The sequence below is a fragment of the Schistocerca gregaria genome, chromosome 4, assembly GCF_023897955.1.
Source record: "Schistocerca gregaria isolate iqSchGreg1 chromosome 4, iqSchGreg1.2, whole genome shotgun sequence".
Lineage (NCBI taxonomy): Eukaryota > Metazoa > Arthropoda > Insecta > Orthoptera > Acrididae > Schistocerca > Schistocerca gregaria.
The window spans coordinates 243,833,465-243,857,887 of record NC_064923.1 but is presented as its reverse complement, the minus strand read 5'-3'; the positions used below and the strand labels follow the sequence as shown (position 1 = coordinate 243,857,887).

At 45.7% G+C, this 24,423-nt stretch overlaps 1 protein-coding gene across 2 annotated transcripts in view; it reads right to left on the bottom strand.

The window, feature by feature from the left end:
- Positions 1-24,423, bottom strand: part of LOC126267407 (uncharacterized) — a 131,503-nt gene that overhangs the window by 17,063 nt on the left and 90,017 nt on the right. For both annotated transcript variants that reach the window (XM_049972634.1, XM_049972635.1), the window contains 3 exons: positions 19,744-19,856; positions 14,579-14,720; positions 3,158-3,299 (listed from right to left, as the gene is read on the bottom strand). In XM_049972634.1, coding sequence (XP_049828591.1) covers positions 3,158-3,299; positions 14,579-14,720; positions 19,744-19,856 — 397 coding nt within the window. The remainder of the gene's footprint in view (positions 1-3,157; positions 3,300-14,578; positions 14,721-19,743; positions 19,857-24,423) is intronic.

The window sequence follows — 24,423 nt, the reverse complement described above, 5'->3', positions numbered from 1 at the left end:
CCTCTGATATCAAAAAGACATGCGTTCAATTCATATTGCTCGATTAAAACACTCCCGTGTTCTTTTCAGCAAGTTACCACATTCCGCCCTCTTTCTCTTGTAAATCACTTTATCGGCACGATGTGGAAGCAGTTATACAGGTACAGACTGCCTTCCCCACTTGGAACCGCAGTTGTAGCCGAACTCTTAAATCTGTCTATCATCGGATGTGCTTCCTCTCTTGCCTGCAACTCTGTTCAACACGCAGTATAAGGGAAATGATAGCGAGTTTCGGCAGCCTTCACAGCTCAGCAGACTCCTGTTGCGGGCTAAAAAAATGAGCGTATAGCATTGGAGGCCGGTAGGCCCCTATTCGCGGAAGTTCGGCGACCAAGTGCAAGTCTTATTTCATTCGACGCCACAATGGGTGATTTGTGCGCCGGTGATGAGGATGAAATGAGGGTGAGGACAACACAATACCCAGCCCACGAGCGGAGAAAATCTCCAACCAGGCCGGGAATCGAACCCGGACCCGCTTACAAAGGAAGGCGAACACATCACCACCCAGTTAAGCAGGCGGACTGTGCGCTTAAATAAACATGTAAATAGGCACCACAGGGGCAACGAAAGCCCCATGTAAGCCGCCGAAGAGGCGTCAGAAGCCTTGTTGCCTCCAGACCGGTCACGGGTTCAACGTGCACCCGTTACAAAACTGCCTACTCTGCACCCGTCTCCCTCCCCCGCATTTAAACTACATTTCCATAACATTTTCTACGGTCGGAGACAGGCATACAGAGGAGACACCACTGACAGGCCCAGCGGAAACGTCAGTCCAGAGAGATTTGATGCAAGAACTGCATGACTTTACTTGTGACACACTGATTAACAAACAAACTTGACTTTCGATGCTTCAGCGTGTCAGAGTTTCGTAAGCGACAGAATACTAAAAATACCTTGTACATAGGTAAGGCTTACTTCCAGTGGTCTTACGACAGATGATGCTTGGGGAATGCAGCAAATGACAAATGGCAGAGGATTTGTTTGTTTACACGAGAGTTCAACTAATTGTTTGATGAACGAATACAGCTGTCTGCAAGTGCACTGACTAGCAATTCCCCCAGTATACTGAGGTGACGAAATTCACGGGACAGAGACATGCACGTATTCAGAAGGCGGCAGTATCGCGCGCACAAGGTATAAAATGGCAGTGCACTGACGCAGCTATCATTTACACTCTGGTGATTCATGTGAAAAGGTGTGCGAAGTGATTATGTCTGCACGGTGGGAACTAACAGGTTTTGAACGTGTGATGGTAGTTGGACACTCCATTTCGGGAATCGTTACGCAGTTCAATATTCCGAGATCCACGATGTCAAGAGTGTGCCGGAAACATATCTGAGGCGTCTCACCAGAGACAAAGCAGTGGCTACAGCCTCCACTTAACGATCAAGAGCAGAGGCATAGAGCTGTCAGTGCTAACAGACGAGCAACACTGAAATAACCGCAGAAATCGATGCGAGACGTACGAAGGGCGTATCCGTTAGTGACGCGAAATTTGGCGCCTTTATGACATGCCAACGGACGACCCACGCGAGTGCCTTTGCCAACAGCACAACATCACCTGCAGCACCTCTCCTGGGCTCGTGACCATATCGGCTGGACGCTAGAGACTAGAAAATAGTGGCCTGGTCAGATGATGGATGGATGTATTTGGGGAAAGAGACCAAACAGCGAGCTCATTGGTCTCATAGGATCAGGGAACGATGGGGAAGGACGTCTGCCGTGCCCTGTCGAAGGAACATCCCGGTATTTGCCTGAATGGATTTAGGGAAATCACGGAAGACCTAAATCAGGATGGTCGGATGCGGTATTGAACCGACGTCCTCCCGAACGCGAGTCCAGTGTGCTAACCATTGTGCCACTTCACTCGGTAGATCAGATGAGTCCCGATATGAGCTGATAAGAGATAGTGATAGGGTTCGAGTGTGGTGCAGTACCCACAAAGCCATGGAACCAAGTTGTCAACAAGGCACTGTGCAAGCTGGTGCTGTGTTAACGTAGAATTTACTGGGTCCTCTGGTTCAACTGAACCGATCATTGACTGGAAATGGCTATCATCGGCTACGTGGAGACCATCTGCAGCCATTCATGGACTTCAAGTTCCCAAACAACCATAGAACTTTTATGGATGATAGTGGACCCCGTATCGGGCTACAGTTGTTCGCAATTGGTTTAAAGAACGTTCTGGAGAATTCGCTCGAATGATTTAGCTACCCATATCGCCCGATATATATCCCATCGAACATTTATGAGACATAAACGAGAGGTCAGTTAGTGCGCAAACTCCTGCACCGGCAACCCTTTCGCAGTTATAGACGGCTATAGACTCGTTGATGCCATGCCATGTAGCGTTTCTACAGTATGCCGGGCAAAAGTAGGTCCGGCACGATATTAGCAAGATTCCCACGAATTTCATCACTTCAGTCTACTATTAATGATCATCATCAGGCACAATTCTTCAATTTTTTTCCCCACTGCAGATAGTGTCAACCGAGACTTCCGTTCAGCAAAAGTACTGGCTTATTGGCGAAGTAAATTACGTACCCCCCTCCACTGTTCTGCTTGTTTGTTCAATCGTCGCGTCTCACTCCACTCTGCAGTCGCCAGTTATCGGGAAATACCGGAAGCCTTCGGTCCAGTAGCATATTTGCTTCAGCACCCGCTTGCCGACCTTTGAGATACTACAGTACCGCAGCTAAGTAGCAACAAGAACGCCAATCTTGAACATGAAGGACCTGTGCACGCGGCAGGTGTGTGAACCAAGCGCACTGTACTAGTTTAACAATGTTGACGATTGATACTTGTTCTGTAGCAATCCTTCCTTTTTTTATGCTACTTGACCGTGACGGCAAAGTGACAAAATCGTATGTTTATAGTGGCGATCGGAGGAAAAAGCGTACTCTCCCAGCCAGAAAGTAAGAACACGAGTAAAGAGAAACGTAACTCTGTCGGTACGTTCTTATAAGGTATTTCTTTGTTCTTCCACGGTTAGTTTTTGCGCCCCCTCTGTGTGCCTTCGACCTTGGCAGGCCTTACTACGCCACGCCCTCAGTACGGCCTCAGGTGCCACAGGACAGTTGTTGAGATGTGAACAAAACAAGGCTTCGGTGGGACGTACCTTGGCCTATTTCCTGGTAGACGGGCGTGCAGGCGCCCTCGCTGCTGTAGCGGTCAGGGCAGACGAACACAGAGGATCCGCAGCCTTGGCTGCCGGTTGGGTACTGCACCGGGTGCACCACCATCTCCTTGAGGTCCCGCATCTGAAACACAATAAAGCACTCCTCTAGCACAATGCATTTCCAAGTTAATCACTGCTAAAGACAGTAATTTACGTAATAAAGCTGTACGGACAAAGGGGATGTTCCAGGATATAAATATGACCGAGAGATACTGGATAATGCAATGAGTAGGTGCTGTAAGAATGGCAGCCTAGGTGAGATACTGTGCAGACTAGAACAGAAGTAAGTGTTAAAGTTTGCTATCGGTATAAGGGAATCGTCGAGTTACGTGTTCTTTAATACAGGACACTAAATATTTGAAAATTTTTAACAACGGCGTAAGAAATCAATCGTTGCCAGAATATTTATTTATAGCTGAGTACAAAACTTCGTACATATGGAATTTACTTTTCATTTACAAAGCTTCTTTGTAAACAGAAAGTGTATTCAGAAATAGCGCGTGGCGACAGGTTTCAGTAGTTTAGTAATGGTGATTTTTTCGACTCAACATTAGTAATTTTGGTTCCTACTGGCATCAGCTATCCAGGGTTAAAATTTGGTTACACAATTTTTCTCCACCCTATATACATCGCGAGATTCCTCAACTGTGCTCTAGCAAATAATGTGTACTCCATAAGGCCAGTTTAACCTAAGGTGTCCACAGATAATGTTAACAGCAGTGGGAGATAACATTGTTCAATTAGTCTGGTGTAATACGTAAGCCTGTGATGATAGTGCTATAAACAACATGCGAAACGTACGGCCTGTATTTTTCATGTCACGAATGAAATGGGTGAAAATCTGCCCTGTAACTGTAGGCTATCGCAGCGTGAACTAGACTTAAGAAAGTCCAGTGGGGAGACACCTGATACGCGGACGCCGGCTCACCTCAGGAATGTTTACCACCTGGGCACGAACAGCCTTGGCTCTTATGGAAGTCGCCGGACAAGCTGTGCGCAGGTGTTGGCGGCGACACTGCCACCGTCTGGAGACATAGGGCTTCCCACTAAAGTTGCCCTACTTCACTGTGGAGTGTAACAAACCGCTTCACACACGTTTCGGTGCAGACGGCGCGATTCGTTCTGCAGTAAAATCAAACTCGTAGTGGCAGAAATGGTGTTCAACTGACCTGATCCTGAACAAATATTACTACTAAACAATCCGCAACTGAAACGTTGAAAATAGCGTTTCAGCTGTAAGGACTTTTTTTTCAGTGCTTAGACCACGACCGGCCTCGGGCTATTACAAGCGCATCATTTTCTATCATGCTGAAAATAAACAAGAGACCGAAGCTAGTAATATTTTTCACACGCAATAGTACACATGAGAAAAGAAAAAAGGTTGAGATATCTACCATTTTGCTTAGTAGCAAGACAGCTCATGCCAAAGGCACGTTATTCCGCGGCGCCATACCTAAATTAAAAATTTGCATGTCACTCATAAAAAGAGAAAAAAATTCATAATATTTTTCAGTTTATAAATAAGCTTTTAACTCGCCGGCTTCCAGTTAGGAGTTCTACTAACTTTCTCTACTGCCCCTGTTTAGTAGGTTCCTTTACCTCATAATGTACTCTTAACGCTTTTGTGTAATTTTTTGTATTTTTTTTTCTTTTTCGTGTAAATTACTAATTCAAATAGTGAACGATCGAGCTAGGTGGGCACGTGTTATTCTTCCCGTCAACAGATGGCAGTATTTTCGCCACTCTGGTTTACCAGTTTGCTTCCTCCTTCGTGTACGCTTCTCTGCGCTCGCTGGTGGTAGCCGCATCCTGCGCTTTCTATTGCGGCGCTCGGTACCACAGCGCAAAATGTTCAAGTGTCCTGGTGTTCATTCCATACTTCTTTACCTAATCACTCGTCCGTTGTTTCGTCTGGTATCGCTTTGGTACTGACTTATGTTTTACCGCGCACCTACGTCGACCGCTGTTTCCTATAAATACTATACAGTACTTCTTTTTTGTTTTCTCATGTGTACTAGTACCCGTAAAAATTATTATTAGCTTCGGTCTCTTACTTATTTTCAGTATCACACCTGATGATGGACATGTATCAGCCCGAAACTGCGAGTGGTCTAAGCACTGAAAAATTAAAAAAAAAAAAAAACTTACAACTGTAGCGGTATTGTCAACTTCTGCAAGTATCGTTTGAGCGTACGGTATCAATACAGTATCTACTATGTAGCATTTTAATTAGCCTTCAATCTTTATAGAATTATTTATTTCATCTAGTTAGTATGAAATTCTATTTTTTCTGGTAAACATTATAGTTTAATTTATTCTCCAACGAGTAAATACAAGAGAAAACGTATCAGCGGCATGCTAAATACCGTCATATTACTGAATGATGTGATATAGTGGAAAAGGCACTGAACTCTGTTTAAGGGGACACGCTCGTAAAAATGTCCAAAAATTTGAAAAAAATTGGTCTATAGAAAGGAGCATTTCATAATGATTTCAAAAATGTGTAGTTGGCATTATAGTTTTCAATTCGTTCTAAAATTGAGTTTGTACCTAATGTTGCACAGGGGCCATGCCCATCTGTCAGTTTGATGTGCGTCAGAACACGTGATGCATTATTTTATTCTTCCGTTTTTTTCCGTCGTTAATTACGGATCGTTAACAGGTGTGTTCTAGAAAGCACAGACACCCAGAACCAAAGTACAGGTATGTCTAGAAGGCTAAGGTTCGAATTTAAACAAAGACCTGAGGATATATGATTTTGAAATTTCGTACATGTGTGGTTTTGTAGTTATTATGTGTTATTTTACTTCTGTGTGTGTATTTACTGTACTACAAATACCGAGAGTAAAGAAATTTAGCCCCAAACGAAAGTTTCGCGGCAACCAGTTCAAAACACAGCCGAATAATACACATTAGTTGTTTCAAAATCGCCTGCGGGAACTGTGTCTACAGACGTTTCTGAGGACATTTCAACAAGAAAGGGTCTTTCAAGTCGGTTAGTGATGCCTATAACTCGTGTAAGATGCATAGTGATACTATGACATCGCCAGTAACTGATAGTCGACATTACACTGTAAATATTCAGCTTGCTTATGTAATGCGATGTATTGGAAGGGCTGCCCAGACTTTTTGCGCAGTGATGGATTTCCCTCCACCTCCACTGAGGTCTGACAGATACAGTAAATCAATATATAATGCTTTATGTGGTGTAAGTGAACATTCAACTAAAAGAGCAGCAGAAGAATGTCTGAGAACACAGACATTGTAGTAGCGTTTGATGAATCTTGGCAGAAGAGAGGTCATACTTCTCTTAATGAGGTTATAACTGCCACATTTATTGGAACTGGTAAGATACTGGATTATGAATGTCTAACAAAGCACTGTCAGGGTTGTTCAAGTAAATTTGTTGGCACCCATGTTTGTAAAAAGAACTTTGATGGCCCAAGTGGAAACATGGAAACGAAAGGGGTTCTAAACATTTTTAGAAGATCAGAGGTCAGTCGTGGTGTGAGGTATGTGGGCTACCTTGGGGATGGAGACTGTAAAGGACATACTACTGTTGTTAATGACAGACCACATGGGGACACTCTGATAGAAATGCTTGAATGTGTTGGGCATATACAAAAAAGAATGGGAGCTCGGCTGAGTAAATTATGTAAAGACTTCAGTGGGAAAAACTGTTAGACGCACATAGGTGGTCCAGGTCGCCTTACAAAAAGTGAAAGCGATTCTTTGACCCAATATTATGGACTAGCAATAAGGAGAAATGTAGGAGATTTGGAGAACATGAGACGAGCTGTTTGGGCAACATGGTTTCACGGATGTCAACAGATGAAACCCCACAGCATGGTCTGTGTCCAAAAGGGGAACATTCGTGGTGCAAGTGATGCAATGCTCTGCAGCGCGCTCCCACGCTGGCCACAAGGTTGGTAAACAGTCCTTGTGGTATGACGGTCCATTCCTCCACCAGTGCAGTTGGCAGTTGCTGGATGGTCGTTGGTGCATGCGGACGTGCTGCTCTACATCCCAAACGTGTTCGATGGGCTTTAAGTTGGGGGAACGGACGGTCCAGTCCATTCACCGAATATCATCTCGTTTGAAGGGCTCCTCCACGTTCGCATTTCGATTTGGTCGCGTATTGTCCACTATAAAAATAATTTCAGGACCGGATGCAACCCTGGGTTGCGTACATGGGGAAGAAGTGCAGTGTCACAATAACGTTGACCGGTAAGCGTACTGTGTTCAAAGATTTATAGGTCAGTACTCCAAAACACAAAACACTTCCACACGCTACGACACCTGGACCACAAAAAACAGTCTTGTTCAACAGCGTTCCAGGATGCATTACGTGTTCCGACCTCTCGCCATATGAGACTACGACCAGAATCACTGCTCAGGCTTAATCTGCTCTCCCAGCCGAGAAGAGCACGCAACGGCACTCTTTGTTGGTTCAGTCCCTATGGTCTTGACACCACTGCAGACGGTGAGACCGATGTGCGGAAGTCGACAGAACACAGCAAAGGTCGTCGACGAAAGAGACCGCCCTCAAGCAGTACTAGAGCCACTATGCAGCCTGAGATGGCGTGCCTCGCAGTTAAGTTACGCGTGGTTGCAACTGCTGTTGGACGTGGGTACCTTCTTCCCTGCTGCAGAGTGTAGCAGTCATCTGCTGCTGTAGTTGACCGTGTTCGACCAACTCCTCTCTGTCGAGTAGCAGCACCCGTAGTTTGGAATGCTCTCCATGCACGCGGAGCAATGGTGTGAGCATTACGAAACTCGTTGGCTACACTCGTCATACTTTGTCCTTCTTCACGATGATTCTTCCCGTGTGAAGCCATCCACAAGTTGTCTCCGGGTCATGTTGTAATGAAAAATACCGATGCAGTGCACCGTAACCAAGTTAAATAGCTATAACAAGGTAACCTCCCCATCGCATCACCCTCAGATTTACTTATAAGTTGGCACAGTGGATAGGCCTTGAAAAACTGAACACAGATCAATCGAGAAAACAGGAAGAAGTTGTATGGAACTATGAAAAAAGTATGCAAAATATACAAACTGAGTAGTCCATGTGCGAGATAGGCAACATCAAGGAAAAAGTGAGCTCAGGACCGCCGTGGTCCCGTGGTTAGCGTGAGCAGCTGCGCAATGAGACGCCCTTGGTTCTAGTCTTCCCTCGAATGAAAAGTTTACTTTCTTTATTTTCGCAAAGTTATGATCTGTCCGTTCGTTCATTGACGCTAGGTTCACTGTAATAAGTTTAGTGACTGTGTTTTGCGACCGCACCGCAAAACCGTGCGATTAGTAGACGAAAGGACGTGCCTCTCCAGTGGGAACCGAAATTATTTGATCGCATGGTCATAGGTCAACCGATTCCTCCACAGGAAAACACGTCTGATATATTGTATACGACACTGGTGACAGCATGTGCGTCACATGACAGGAATATGTTGTCTACCCACCTAACTTGTACACTTGGCGAATGGGTAAAAAGTTTCTTCTACCTTGCCCGATTTAGGTTTTCTTGTGGATGTGATAATCACTCCCAAAAAAGTGATGAAAACATAAGAATTTGTCACATGAACTGCAACAAATGAATGCAACAGTTTCACAGTAGCGCAGTTTTCCCTGTGCTCTGTCGAAACATATGTTTTTAACGTTTTCAAATTTTTCCGTGTGTAGACCGTCAAATCCGGCATATGTCCAAGCATATCTGAACATTTCCTGGAATTTTAGAGAGCGAAGTTGATTATGTGTGAGTGCCTGAACTGTGATAATTGTCTGAAAATAAAAAAATTAACTTGTTACTCGAGGGAAGACTTGAACCAACGACCTCTCGTTCCGCAGCTGCTCACGCTAACCACGGGACCACGGCGCCCCTGAGCTCAGATTCTCCTCGATGTTGCATATCTTGCGCATGGACTACTCAGTTTGTATATTTTGCTTATTTTTTCATAGTTCCACATAACTTCTTCCTGTTTTCTCGATTGATCTGTGTTTAGTTTTTCAAGGCCTACCCACTGTGCCAACTTATAACTAAATCTGACGGGGGTGCGATGGGGAGGTTCCGTTGTAAGCACTATGGGACTTAACATCTGAGGTCTTCAGTCCCCTAGACTTAGAACTACTTAAACCTAACCAACCTAAGAACATCACACACATCCATGCCCGAGGCAGGATTCGAACCTGCGGCCGCAGCAGCAGCGCGCTTCCTGGTGAAGCGCCTAGAACCGCTTGGTCACAGCGGCCGGCCGCAACCAAGTCACAGACTGACAAAAACTGCATTTTCCCGTTCCTTCAGCTGCCTCGTGTTGCTCGGCCAGTCACTTTTGGTGATACAGTGACGCTCACGCCATGTGACGCCCAAGTTTCTGTGCTCGACTGAGAGAATTCTGCCAATCCGCTGCCCCACTTTAATTCATTCCACCGAGTAGTTAACATGTTATGTTACTTTACGTATCTTGTCCTTAAGTTTTGCAGAGCAGTGTGTCAGCCGCCAGTGTACAGCTGTTACGGGAGTTGTTGTGTGGATGTGCGACCCTATAAGTGGGGGACAATGGAGCGTGAGTGAACGTGCCGGTGGTACAGGCTTAGTCGGCCATCGCTGCCAGTGTAAGGCGATCCAACGTGCGGCAGGAGGCGGGCAGCCGATACGGCTGGCCAGGTGAGCCCCTAACAGCCGCAGCTGCCCGCCTGTTCTGTTCAGGGCTGTGCGGCATGGTGTGGTGTCCAGTCACCAGGTGATCACTTTCGGCGCCACTCGCTCAGCTGAATATTTAAAGCGGGCGCGGAAAGCTGTGTGTTACCCGTTCAGCGCAAGCCCGCCCCGCTGTTTCGCTTTCGTCTGCAGAGAGCATCGGAAACATCTGCACAGTGTTCACACGATCACTATCCAAGTCAGTGAGTCAAGCATCGCGTCTGCTCCTGGTATCGAGAGTATGCTCATAAAATTCAGATTTTCAATCAAATGAGGCCATACGATTATGACATGCCACACGGGACGAGGAAGTTAAAGGTGACGTGCACGCAGATGGGGTATCCCACGTCACGAGACAAGGGCCGGCGGCACACACCAAGAACTGGTTAATGTGATTTTGCGCTCTCAGCGCTCTCCAGCGGCAGTTGTCGGCTTTATTTGGCTCGCACACCACACAGTTTGTACACGAAAATGGACGCGCGTAAAGCTCCTAAATTAGCTCGATCAAAACACACATTTTTTTTCCCCTGACGATTTTCTAATCATGTTGTTCTCTCTGTGGTGTACATAAATAACAACTTAAACATCTGAGAACGTGTAATAAGACAAAAACACATTGTCACTCAGCAAGGATATCAGCTTATAAAAATTCACCAAATCGAACAAAATCCCGCAGAAAATATTTCTGTTAATTTCATAGTAACCATCCACAACGTTTTAGAAAATGCTAAGGTATAAAAAAGAAAGAAATTGTAACATTGGGATGCGAATCCCCTTCCGATCCACACTCCGTTAACGATCATAACGCTTCAACCAATTACTCTACGTTGAAACGCATCTTTTATTTGCTTCGTATTTTATTTACAAGCGTCTAAAGGCGTTAATCGCCGAAATGTTAATAAGGACATCTCGTTTTCATGCATCGTCAATGAGTCATTGCCCTAAACCGGCTTACTCCCGTAACACACCAGTTACAAGGCGGTAATAACTATGAACATTTGTTAATCACCGATATAATTTTGCCCGTCAGTTTATTACAACAGACCGTAACAATAACTGCGCGTTCTCCTGACATGTTCTCGTCCTAAAGAAGAATTTAAGCCTTTTTACTCAAAAGTTAATTTCAAAAATTTATTAAGAGACAGTTGATTTCTCGTCAAGCCATTAATTATAGCCACTAACTGTGAGACTGATGATTACGCTACCTTTGCACGGTTGAAACACCGCGGCTCTTTAAAAATTCGCTCGTGCTGGTTCTTAGAATAGGGCGTGGCGTGATGTATACCATAAAACCCACCGAATACGGGCTTCTGATGTACACGACAATACAGTACGGCATCTTGATTTCTGCTTGTGACGTAGAGAGCATCATGTACCAACATGTGTAGTGGCTACATTCTTTCCAAGTCTTTCTGCAGTATCGCAGAAGGAACATCCAACTTCTCCTAGCCCTGTCATAAAATCTCGTTCAAACTCAGTGAGGTGTTGATAATGGCGTCTTTGTCTCCTTAGAAACCTTCTTGATTAACGTCATCTCACTAAGAGCAGTCTCAACTGTAACTAACGCTCAGGAATGTTACGGCTTGTGTTTAAAAAAAAAAATGGAAAGTCGTGTGGCTGGGGCCTCCCGTCGGGTAGACCGGTCGCCTGGTGCAAGTCTTCTGAGTTGGCGCCACTTCGGCGACTTGCGCGTCGATTGGGATGAGATGATGATGATGAGGACACAACACCCAGTCCCTGAGCGGAGAAAATCCTCGAACCGGGGCCTCTTGGCATGAAAGTCAGTCAACTTGACCACTGAGCTATCGGGGCGGACTGTGCGTTTAAAGCAAACCTGATGCATGCTCATAGTTGCGCTACTAGCGCCACTGGCACGAAAGCTGAACAAACATTTGCTTTCATATGTAGAAACGCGCCTACCGACTTTCGCTTCTGTCTAACAACTCCTTCTTGGTGCTGCCATATTTTTTCCGGCAGTATAGTAACTACAAAGGACAGCGTTGGATTTCGTATCCGTGTTCCCACTCACCCAACTCCTATTAAGTCAATCAGTTAATAATACGATCGTAATGGTTTATACTCCACAGTTTCGTAAATTTTTTGGATAAAGCATGAAACTGACATTTCAGTGTAACTAATATGCCTGTATGGAGACAATATCGGTAGACGCACAAAACACACTTCATACTCGTCGACGTGTTCAAATGGTTCAAATGGCTATGAGCACAATGGGACTTAAACAGCTGTGGTCATCAGTCCCCTAGAACTTAGAACTACTTAAACCTAACTAACCTAAGGACATCACACAACATCCAGCCATCACGTGGCAAAGAAAATCCCTAACCCTGCCGGGAATCGAACCTGGGAACCCGGGCGTGGGAAGCGAGAACGCTACCGCACGACCACGAGATGCGGGCGTCGACGTGTCTTGAATGAAAATATGAGATGAATATAAAGAGATGCCTAGCATCGTATCACAAATGAATATTACATTTCTTTCCTGAATAGCTTAACAGTACTTACAGTTCCGTTTCGTGCCAGCTGAGCGCTTGTAAAACTGTAGCGTGGTATTAATTCGCAAAGTGAAAAATTGTCTTCTCCGTAAGCAGGCAACGTTTGAATCTTAATGCGTCTCAGTGCGACATTTAAAACAGAAATACGCAGGTATCTGATTGAATTTCGCGTAATAGTTCGATAACTGTCTGAACCATCTCCTTGAAGTGCTACGGGCAGAAATCTAGGACAGTTTCACTGTCTGGATTCCGAGGACCCTCGGGCAACAAAGAGCAAGCACCGTATTTTATGACCACACCCGACGTTTGTCGTCGCAGCACTTTGCGTTTTATATCCGAGCTCGATTCCCTGATTCAACAGCGGTCGGTAATACGCCTTGCCTTTCCCTTGACGTTCGAACGGGAACATAAAACGGACAGAACGCTGTCGCTACTATAACCGATCACGGTTATAAACGTCCATTCACGGCAATTTTTGCCTCAGAGAATTGCAGATCAGATGACAAGCATGTCCAAGATTAGTTTTCTCAGTGACTGAAGAACGCAGTAACTATCGAAATATTACGAAAAATGCAACATGAGCGCATGGTCGTTTGTGTACGTGCCTTTGTGTGTGTGTGTGTGTGTGTGTGTGTGTGATTGGTGGCATACATCGTCTCTTGTTTATAATATTATAATACTGATGAAAGTTACGAGATGAGAATAGAGAGACGAACGGTTTTTCTTTGTTCGAGATGGAACTCTCATGACTCGAACGGAAAGTTAAGCAAACGTTTCACAGCTACGGGATTTCAAGATCTGAAGAGTACAAAATGTTTTGAAAATAGCGTAGAATTTTCTAGATAATATCATTAGGTTCTTCTGATTCTTATTTGGATATTCTGCCCATAAACAAAGCTAGGAATACTAGTCGCCGCAAGGTTAAATGGAATGGGTTGTAGTTTTCCCGCGGAGGTGTGATCCAAAGTCGGAAATAAAATCGCCATAATTAAGCGACATAAATAAACGTAAGAGTTACTGGATGTGAAAAAATCTGATTTTCATGTACGGTTGGTGACAATCATGCGTTTATAGCGCATATTACAGAATGACAGGGGGAAGCTTGATGTATTTTAGGAGTATCCTTGGGAACAAATAGAGGATTCAGTTCATGTACAGATACTTAATCTAGCAGCAATACAGGCAATCGACACTAAGGTGATCAAAACACACCTTTAAGACGCCCCGGCAGCAGTTTTCGCCCTCTTCGTTACTGTTCACTGCGGCGATGAATGATTTAAACACGCATAAGACGAGTTTGAAGAAGTAATTATTGTTAAATTTGTCCGTTTTTAATGGAATTGACAGATGTTTTGGACTATCTTGTAAAACTTATTCAGCTCCAGAAGAAGATGGTGTTGTGTCAGCGCCTTATGTTCCGCGTGCCAGATAAGACACAGCCCCAAAATATTGTAACAATATTTCGGAACACAGCCTCACTGCATATCCAGAAAATAATCTTTTTGCAAAAAAAAAAAAAAAATGGCTCTGAGCACTATGCGACTTAACTGCTGAGGTCATCAGTCCCCTACAACTTAGAACTACTTAAACCTAACTAACCTAAGGACGCCACACACGTCCCGAGGCAGGATTCGAACCCGCGACCGTAGCGATCGCACGCTTCCAGACTGTAGTGCCTAGAACCGCTCGGCCACCCCGGCCGGCCAATCTTTTTGCACTTTGCATAAAACTGTAATTGACAACCATGTGTAAATAATATACTACTCTAAATAATTACGGGAAAATAACTAGAGGCGTCTCCCATACTCCACTGAGTAACCCGATCGAACCGAATGTGGCGTCAAAGGTAATCGCCCGCCTCCTCAGAATTTACAGGAATCAGGTGACTTGAGTGTGGAGATGTACTGCCACCTTCCTCCAGGAACCAACCAAGCCCTCACTGCTACTATGCCTCTGTTATCCGTGCCAAAAGTGTTTATTAGGTTGGTGCTCATAATGTTCTGGCTGATCAGTGTATTTTTACATAATAACCGAAATTTGTAAGCAGGCAAGAATGTTGTGCATTACGCGAATTGCTTTAAGTGACCTCCGGCTCTGTGCGCACTTGAGACAGTGAAAGAGAGAGAGAGAGAGAGAGAGATTGGTCATTACCTGGAGGGGCTGCGTGCAGGGCCTGGGTCGGATGTTGGTGAGGTCTTCGTAGATGACATCGTTGGCAGCCGACACGTCGCACACCCTGTTCTGCGGAGACGCTTTGCACGACGTCACTAGGTTCGGCACCTTGCGGCGGTACCTGTAAACGTAACAGAATGGGTTGATGAAGGCACCTGACGCATCAACAAGACGGTGGAGTAATCAGTGGTGTATCAGGAAAATGGTACGTCTACTGCTGAACTATACGTTCAAGGGAAGGTTCAACGGTTTCATAGGCGTTGGATAAACCAAGGGAGACATCTTCCTCGGGGTACATCTCACTTCTTCCTCTAATGCGTACGTTGCCGTCAAACTGCCCCTACATGCACCAAGCAAAACTTTAATTTACTGTTACAAAACTTACTAGGTACTGTCACCAAGGTGCACACAAGACCAACCATAAATGAAGTGCAGTACTGAGAAAAACTGAATGGCTGCAGATAATTCTATGTTTATTGCTATAAAACAATATTCACGCAGTTCCACGATAAGTGCAGTTGTCTCCACCGTACTTCACTGGGCATTTTACTACTGGCTTTTGGTATGCACTCGCCTCGCTTCGACTTCTGAACTGACTTATCCAGCCATTTATGTAGGGAACGACTGCATAATGGCGCAACACTACATTTTTAATATTAACAGATCATTTACAGATGTTGCAAAAGCAATAAGAAGAAAAAATCTGGTCTCGAACAAAGATAAAACATCTGACATTTGAAGTTGTCTGGCACTTATCCACTCAGCCATCCAGCGTCAAGCTTCAGTCAGGACAAATAAAACTTGGAATCCTTAAGGTGTTATCAAGGTACCTGAGGTTTTTGTTAATGCCTGCCTGTATATCGTCATAGTTTCAGACACTCAAACTTCACTATGCTGGACTATCAAGGATTCAAGAAAACACTATTAAGATTCACTGTAGTGGCATGTACTGGATCAGTTCTATCGGAGTACGTGTGACAAACCATTCCCACATCTACAGGGACAACCGTTTTGACTATGGAAACGGTATGGTGATAGCAGACTCTCACCCGAGATTTATTTCGTCATAAAATGCCTGGAGAAATTGAAGAATCACAGACTCTCTTTAGTTATGTGCAGCATTTCCATTTAGGTCATAAGCTGATGGATGAACAACCGAAAGGATGTTTGCTCCGCCCTTCTGGCGTGCTCCGCGTTGTCACTATCTTGATACTGTATATCCCAGCGAAATGCACCACTGAGAGGCCCAAACAGGGGCAAACTACACTGCAGTACCTTCATCCTCAATCTAGCAATTTTGAGAGAAATATTCGACAATCGTCTAATGTAATGTAGTAACATCGGTTGCCCACCTACTCAACTGAATCATTTTCTTATCTCGGGTAACAGTTAAAACCCTCGCACACTGCTCTGTAGCTATAGAATAATTCAAGGAAATTACGTGGTAAAATGTCGCCATTTCCCCAGAAGTGAGCAACAATACAGTCAGCGTCATGATCCGGTGTCGCATGCCACGAAGTGAAGAAGACACGTTTAGGTACTAAAACTCGTACAAATGGATCTAGTTGTCGTAGTTTTTAATTTTAGTTGTATACAGACTTACTGTATAGCACAGGAGTTTTGGTTTGCAGTACATACTGGAACGTTGGTAATTATCATGAGAATTATACAACAGTAGCAACTTTCAAAATGCCGTGCAAAACTGTCAGTGAAGATACTAGTGAGATGTCTTAGCAACAATGTCACGTGCATATGGCAACTTAATCACGAAGTGCACAAGTCATCTGTTGAGCAAGCAGCAAATATACAAATGTGGAGCTAAGTGTGAGTATTTCCAAAGCGTATATTAATTAATAGTGTAATATTTCTGACGTTACTTGACAAAAATAGTGGTTAGGTGACAATCTTTAAGCACCACTTTCAGAAAGCCATTCTATTACATGAAGATTATTCAACAAACTACACATGAACAACATTTTACTCATGATTTTCATCAATAAAAACATAACGAGTTATTATGGTTAGCAGGGAAAACTCACACTTGTGGAAGTACACGATAATATAGTACAAGCTAAAGCGTTCCAGTAAACATGGGTGAAGAACGAACAGTTTGCGCGGTAATTGCGAACGTGTCGTTACTGCCCAAAAAACTTCATGATTGTCCGAGTTATTTCTAATGTATTTTAAACGTAAACTTTTTCAGTAGTTTCAAATCTAATAGGGCTCAAAGAACACCAATGACCTATTCAGTACTACGTCAGCACATTACATGTTATATTTTACTGTGGATGCCATTTTTCAATCCAGAAACAAAGCGCCAGTCAGCTCAATGGAAGCACACAGATTCACCGCCACCAAAAAATTTCGGGTAACCGCCAGTGCTGAAAAAATGATGGTGTCCATGTTCTGGGACAGCGAGGGCGTAATCCTTACCCATTGCGTTCCAAAGAGCACTACGGTAACAGGTGCATCCTACGAAAATGTTTTGAAGAAGAAATTCCTTCCTGCACTGCAACAAAAACGTCCGGGAAGGGCTGCGCGTGTGCTGTTTCACCAAGACAACGCACCCGCACATCGAGCTAACGTTACGCAACAGTTTCTTCGTGATAACAACTTTCAAGTGATTCCTCATACTCCCTACTCACCTGACCTGTCTCCTAGTGACTTTTGGCTTTTTCCAACAATGAAAGACACTCTCTGTGGCCGCACATTCACCAGCCGTGCTGCTATTGCCCCAGCGATTTTCCAGTGGTCAAAACAGACTCCTAAAGAAGCCTTCGCCGCTGCCATGGAATCATGGCGTCAGCGTTGTGAAAAATGTGTACGTCTGCAGGGCGATTACGTCGAGAAATAACGCCAGTTTCATCGATTTCGGGTGAGTAGTTAATTAGAAAAAAAATTGGAGTCCTTAGAACTTGAATACACCTCGTAATGTGTTGAACAGCATTAGACGTTGAGTAATTACTGTGAAGGACACGGAGCGATGCCGCATACTGGAGTGTGACAGCGCTACCACCACCTGATCTGAAAGAGATCTACTTCATTCCGAAGCTCCATTTTGCCACTCGGTCGAATGGTGCAGTATCCAGATTTCTTGGGCATTCGGGTGTGACAGAGCCCGATGCTGGTCCAGGTGGTGTCGTGAGGGCAGGCGTACATATCATCAAGAATCCGGTCGACAACGGCTCACCACTGCAAGGGAGAATCGCGCTGCTGTGAGCCAAGCACGGCGTAAAACCTTTTTACATCTGCACCTCATATACGAAACCAAGTAATTCATTCCCTGTAACATTCCGTGTTATCTCACAATGTTTGTTGGAGAGCTAGGAGCAGCCAGACTAGAGAATCATCGCCCCCCTACGTAGGCTGTCGTTTTAAAACAACACGTACTGCTTCGTCTGGAATGGTAATGGGACTAGGCGCCATAGATACAATGTCTTGAAGAGACACAGCTGTGTTAATCCTGACGTCATGGTTTAAGGATCTGTCAGGCATAAATACAGAGGGAACTCTGGGGGGACGATGTTACGTCACGGACACACCGCGTATTTCACGTATTACCTCTCATGCAACAGTGCACTAGTAGCATTTTTCAGGACAGCGCTCCTCCACACATGGCACTTTTTCCACTCTGCATGATGTTGAGATACTCCTGTAGCCCCCAAGATGCCATTACGCAAGGCTGCCAAGACCAGTTGTAACAGTGTTAGGCTAGCGTACTTGGGAAGAGGACGCAACGGCTTTATGTACTGCATGATGTTGTGATACTCCTGTAGCCCACAAGATCACAGGTCTGTCCTCGTTAGAACAAGTTTGGACCACCTCGAATGTCAACTGCGTCACAGTGCCATTATGCACGGCCGCAAAGACCAGTTGTAACAGTGTTAGGCTAGCGTACTTGAGAGGAGGACGCAACGGCTTTATGACAACCTTCTGAACGGAATCAGTGGATGCATGCACGGCACAGGAGAGGTGACGTCATTCTTATAAGTGGACTACTTCTGCCAAGTTCTTTATAAATTTTACTCTATTTTGTAATCAGTGCAATAATACGAATACCATCTCAACTCAAAAAGTTCCTCCTCCCCTTCTGGGTGTTTCTACATCTACATCCGTACTCCGCAAGCCACCTGACGGTGTGTGGCTTTTCTTTTTTTCCCAAGAAGCGCTTTTCGCCTTACATCGGCACCAGCATGTGCTGGTACAAGTAGCACATTCGCCAATGTTGCGCAAAGAGAATGTCCAGGCACAGTGTTGGTAGTTCCCACCTCGTCCATCAAGTTTGCTCCATTGAGACAATAAGCTGGTATTCCTAACCACTTATTCAATGGGAAATACTGCTGATGTGATAACTCATGAACAGCATGTGGGTTTACGACAAGCCGCGCGGGTTTAGCAGAGCGGACTAAGCGGCTGCAAAAATGGTTCAAATGGCTCTGAGCACTATGAGACTCAACTCCTGAGGTCATCAGTCCCCTAGAACTTAGAACTACTTCAACCTAACTAACCTAAGGACATCGCACACATCCATGCCCGAGGTCATCAGTCCTGAGGTCATCAGTCCCCTAGAACTTAGAACTACTTCAACCTAACTAACCTAAGGACATCGCACACATCCATGCCCGAGGCAGGATTCGAACCTGCGACAGTAGCGGTCGCGCGGTTCCAGACTGTAGCGCCTAGAACCGCTCGGCCACCCTGGCCGGCTAAGGCGGTCATGGACTGTGCGGCTGGTCCCGGCGGAGTTTCGAGTTCTCCCTCGGGCGTGGGTGTGTGCGTTTGTCCTTAGGATAAATTAGGTTACGTAGTGTGTAAGCTTAGAGACTGATGACCTTAGCAGTCAAGTCCCATAAGATTTCACACACATACGAACATTTTTTTGTTTTTGTTTTGTTTACGACAAATTTGGTCCAAACAGGTAAGAGCTTAATGGAAAAGTTTACGCTACAGATACATACCGTACTACAGGCAGTGGCGGCTCGAGTAGGACCAATGTTTACTGGAACAAATTTTGCCTCTGTAATCGTAGGCTACAGTTTCAGCCGGATCAGTTTTAGCTACCCATTATGACACACCCGGTATTGCGTTCCCTGTACGGTTTAACATAGTCGGAGCGTTTAAGCAGAAGACGGCGACTCGCTTACCTGCAGAGTAGGACGGAGGCGGCGAGCACCGTGGCCAGGAGCAGGACAGAACACAGCGCGATCATCGCCGTGGGCGGGATCCCGGGACCGCTGTGCAGCTCGGCGTCCAGCACCTGTGTGCACAGCACCACACGTCACCGATGCGTCACTAAGCTGCGTGCAGCGATGCGATGCTTGGTATGGAATAACTGTATGGAACGATTTCATTCCGGGCTACTAATTTCAAAAAAAGAAATTCATTCCCATGTTTGCCAACGCGTGAGCACATTTTTGCTGTGGGAGCACAGACCCCTTTCTCAAGCAATGCATTTAGAATTATACGTGCTACATTCAGATTCCTGATATTTGTTCTCAAAAAGGCAAGGTCGGGTTAATATCAAATAACAATCTGACGGCAGTTACTTCTAAACTCTGGCGTTAGTGCATTAAATGTATTTGAAGTTGGGAATATGGACAACCATTAACTGTAGAATGGAATGGCGATAACGAAAATTTGTCTAGAATGAGATTTTCACTCTGCATCGGAGTGTGCTCTGATATGAAACTTCCTGACAGATTAAAACTGTGTGCCGGACCGAGACTCGTTCTACCTATCCTTGAGTATTGCTCATCAGTGTGGAATCCGTACAAGGTCGGGTTGACAGAGGAAATAGAGAAGATGCAAAGAAGAGCGGCGCGTTTCGTCACAGGGTTATTTGGTAAGCGTGATAGCGTTAAGGAGATGTTTAGCAAAGTGGCAGACTGTGCAAGAGAGGCGCTCTGCATCGCGGTGTAGTTTGCTGTCCATGTTTCGAGAGGGTGCGTTTCTGGATAAGGTATCGAATATATTGCTTCCCCCTACTTATACCACCCAAGGAGATCACAAATGTAAAATTAGTGAGATTCGAGTGCTCACGGAGGCTTTCCGGCAGTCGTTCTTCCCGCGAACCATACGCGACTGGAAGAGGAAAGGGAGGTAATGACAATGGCACGTAAAGTGCCCTCCGACACGCACTGTTGGGTGGTTTGCGGAGTATAAATGTAGATGTAGATGTGGTCTCGGAACTCGAGACCTCTGCATTTTGCAGGCAAGTGCTCTACCATCTGAGCTACCCAAGCACGACTCACGCCCCGTCCTCACAGCCTTACTTCCGCCAGTACCTCGTCTCCTACTTTCCAAACTTCACAGAAGCTCTCCAGCAAAGGTCCCGAGTTCGAGTCTCGGTCCGGCACACAGTTTTAATCTGCCAGGAAATATCATATCAGCGCGCAATCCGCTACACATTAAAAATCTCATTCTGAAACATCCCCCAGGCTGCGGCTAAGCCTTATGTCTCCGACTTATCCTTTCTTCCAGGAGTGCTAGTTCTGCAAGGTTCGGAGAGAGCTTCTGTGAAGTTTGGAAAGAAAATCCGTAAGAGTACGAGGAGGTGAAGGTCTCTTCTGAACAGCACGTTGCAAGACACACCAGATACGCTCAATAATATTCATGTCAGGGGAGCTTGGTAACCAGAACTGTTTAAAGTCAGAAGAGTGTCACCAACTGCGACATGGTCGCCATTATGGCAGTATCACTTTAGCACATGGTGTAGAAAAGATCTGAGGATGGTCATTACGGACTGAAACCGGTCATCGTCTAAAGAATTTACATTGTGATCAAAGACTGGAATTAAAAACATTTTTCAGAAAAGTGTTCCTGGAGCCACACTGCAGCGATTCTGGAGATGTGGGGTGTTGCATTATCCTGCAGGAATTGCACAAGTCCTTCGGAATGCACAATGGACATGAATGGATGCAGGTGATCAGACAGGATGCTTTCGTACGTGTCACCTGTCAGAGTGGTATCTAGACGAATCAGGGGTCCCATATCACTCCAATTGCACACGGCCCACACCATGACAGAGCCTCCACCAGCTTGAACAGTCCCCAGCTGACATGCAGGGTCCATAAATTCATAACGTTGTCTTTATACACGTACACGACCATACGCTCGGTACAATTTGAAACGAGGCTCGTCCGACCAGGCAACGTTTCCAGTCATCAATAACCCAATGTCAGAGTTGATGGGTCCAGGGGAGGCGTAAAGCTTTGCGTCGCGCAGTCGTCAAGGGTACACGTCTGGGTCTTCCGCTCCGAAATCCCATATCGATGATATTTCGTTGAATGGTTAGCTCCCTGACACTCCTTGACGGCGGAGCATTGCAATTTCAGCAATCTGCGGAAGGCTGGCAGTTCTGTCACGCTGAACGATTGTCTTCAGTCGTTGACAGTCCCTTTCTTGCAGGATCTTTTTCCGGCCGCAGCGATGTCGGAGATTTGCAGTTTTACCGGATTCCTCCCATTCACGGTGCACTCGTGAAATGGTCGTACGGGAAAAATTACCATTTCATCGCTACCTCGGAGATGGTGTGTCCCATCGCTCTTGAGCCGGCTATAACACCAAGTTCAAACTCACTTAAATCTTGATAACCTATCATTGTAGCAGCAGTAACCAATCTCAAATGGTTCAAATGGTTCTAAGCACTATGGGACTATCTGACATCAGTCCCCCAGACTTAGAACTACTTAAACTTAATCTCACCACGGACTTCTAGACTGAGCCACACACAGGTGAAAAAATTCACCAAAAGAAACAGAAAAATCTTCGTACATCCACATTAAACTGTATGAAGGTGCGACACAGTTGGTATAATTTTTATTAAAAATGAGATTCCTCCAGCTGTACTTACGACTTTTTATTTACTTCGCTACTAGTTTCGACGTTGCGTCAACGCCATCTTGAGGCCAGTGCACTTTGATGACATCAGTTATGTGTGGCTCAGTCTAAAAGTCCGAGGTGAGATCAACAGGTGCTCCACATGTTGGCGGGCAGTAACTCAACCTTCATCCAGTTTAAGTATGGATGTACGAAGATTAGCTAACATGACAGCCGCGCGGGATTAGCCGAGCGGTCTAAGGCGCTGCTCAGATGGATTGTGCGGCTGATCCCAGCGGAGGTTCGAGTCCTCCCTCGGGCATGGGTGTGTATGTTTGTCCTTAGGATAATTTAGGTTAAGTAGTGTGTAAGCTTAGGGACTGATGACCTTAGCAGTAAGTTCCAAAAGATTTCACACACATTTTAACATTTTTTTTTTAAACCTAAGGACATCATACTCATCCATGCGAGTATTCGAACCAGCGATCGTAGCAGCAGCGCGGTTCCGGGCTGAAGTGCCTAGAACTGCTCGGTCAGAACGCCCGACAGTAACCGATCTAACAACTGCGCCAGACAATTGTGTTATACAGGCGTAGCCGACCGCAACGATGTATTCTGCCTGTTTACGTATCTCTGTATTTGAATACGCATGCCTATACGAGTTTCTTTGGCGTTTCGCTGTAGATTACGTAACTCAGATGTCGTTTAGTGAGAAGAATGTACGAATTCTTCCTTCAGAAAATATCAAAAAAGCTTTATTATTTCGTTCTTTCTCCTTTACAGCGAGGCCTCGGAAATCTTAGGAGAACACACTGTAAACATTCGACATCCGATAAATGTGAAGTTACAACGCTTTCAAAAAACAGTTATACTAGATGGCGTTTGCTTTTGTGTGGCGTTGTCTGTAATGCCACCACGGAGAAAATCAAATTTAGGGACTTGTTTGAGAACTGCTCTCGGCGTGTTGCCTATTTCCGGCCCGGCTGCCACGGAGTGTTTGGAGCGCAGCCCAGCAGGAAGGCAACACGGGACAAAGGCGGCGAGCCGGCTGCTAATGAATCGGATAGCGTCGGCCACGCCCGCGCCGCCGTGCGTGTGGGCCGCCCTGCGTACGCAGCGACGGCGGCGTTTCAAAGGCGACGCGGCGCGCGCGATTGTCTGCCTACAAAAGGCGCCGCCAGGTACGAGCGGACAGTTTACACCGCACTCGTCAGCGGCCGCGCCGGGGAACGCGGAAGACGGCCCGCGCCAAAAGGCCCACCGGCCCGCAGACGAATGGCTCTGGCCGGGCAGTGGAGGGGAGAGATTCGCCACGCAGGTGACAATAGGTGAAGGCCTAGAGCCAGCCTGCATTGCGGGCGCAACCCGCCGCAAAGGCAGCGTCACGGTGTTCACCAATCGACGGCATTTTGCTCCGCTCCGCTCTCAGCGGCTGTAACTAACGAGGTCGCGACGGCTGTCGTTTGTCAAATACGGGGCCGTAACGGTTTTTGCGCAACAGAATCGAACTCACGCCGTATCTGTAGCAGTTGGCCGATCCGCAGGGAAACCTTCGTGTCACGGACCGCAGCTTCGAAGTACTTGCTGAACGGACGTGTTGATTACAATACATATAAGTATTCGAGCCGGCCGGTTTGGCTGTGCGGTTCTAGGCGCTTCAGTCTGGAACCGCATGACCGCTACGATCGCAGGTTCGAATCCTGCCTAGGGCATGGATGTATCTGATGTCCTTAGGTTAGTTAGGTTTAAGTAGTTCTAAGTTCTAGGGGACTGATGACCACAGCTGTTAAGTTCCACAGTGCTCAGAGCCATTTGAACCATTTTTTAAGTATTCGAACAGTCGCTTTATTTAATGGCATTGCGACAAAAATCGAAGTATATATACCGAAGAAAAAAATCGCTACAAACAAGACGGAGTTCTGCAACATAAAGGAAAGTTGGTTGGTCTGTTTCTAGATCCGACTGGAGTAGACATCATCTTTCTAGATCGCCAGTCGCCAACGAGA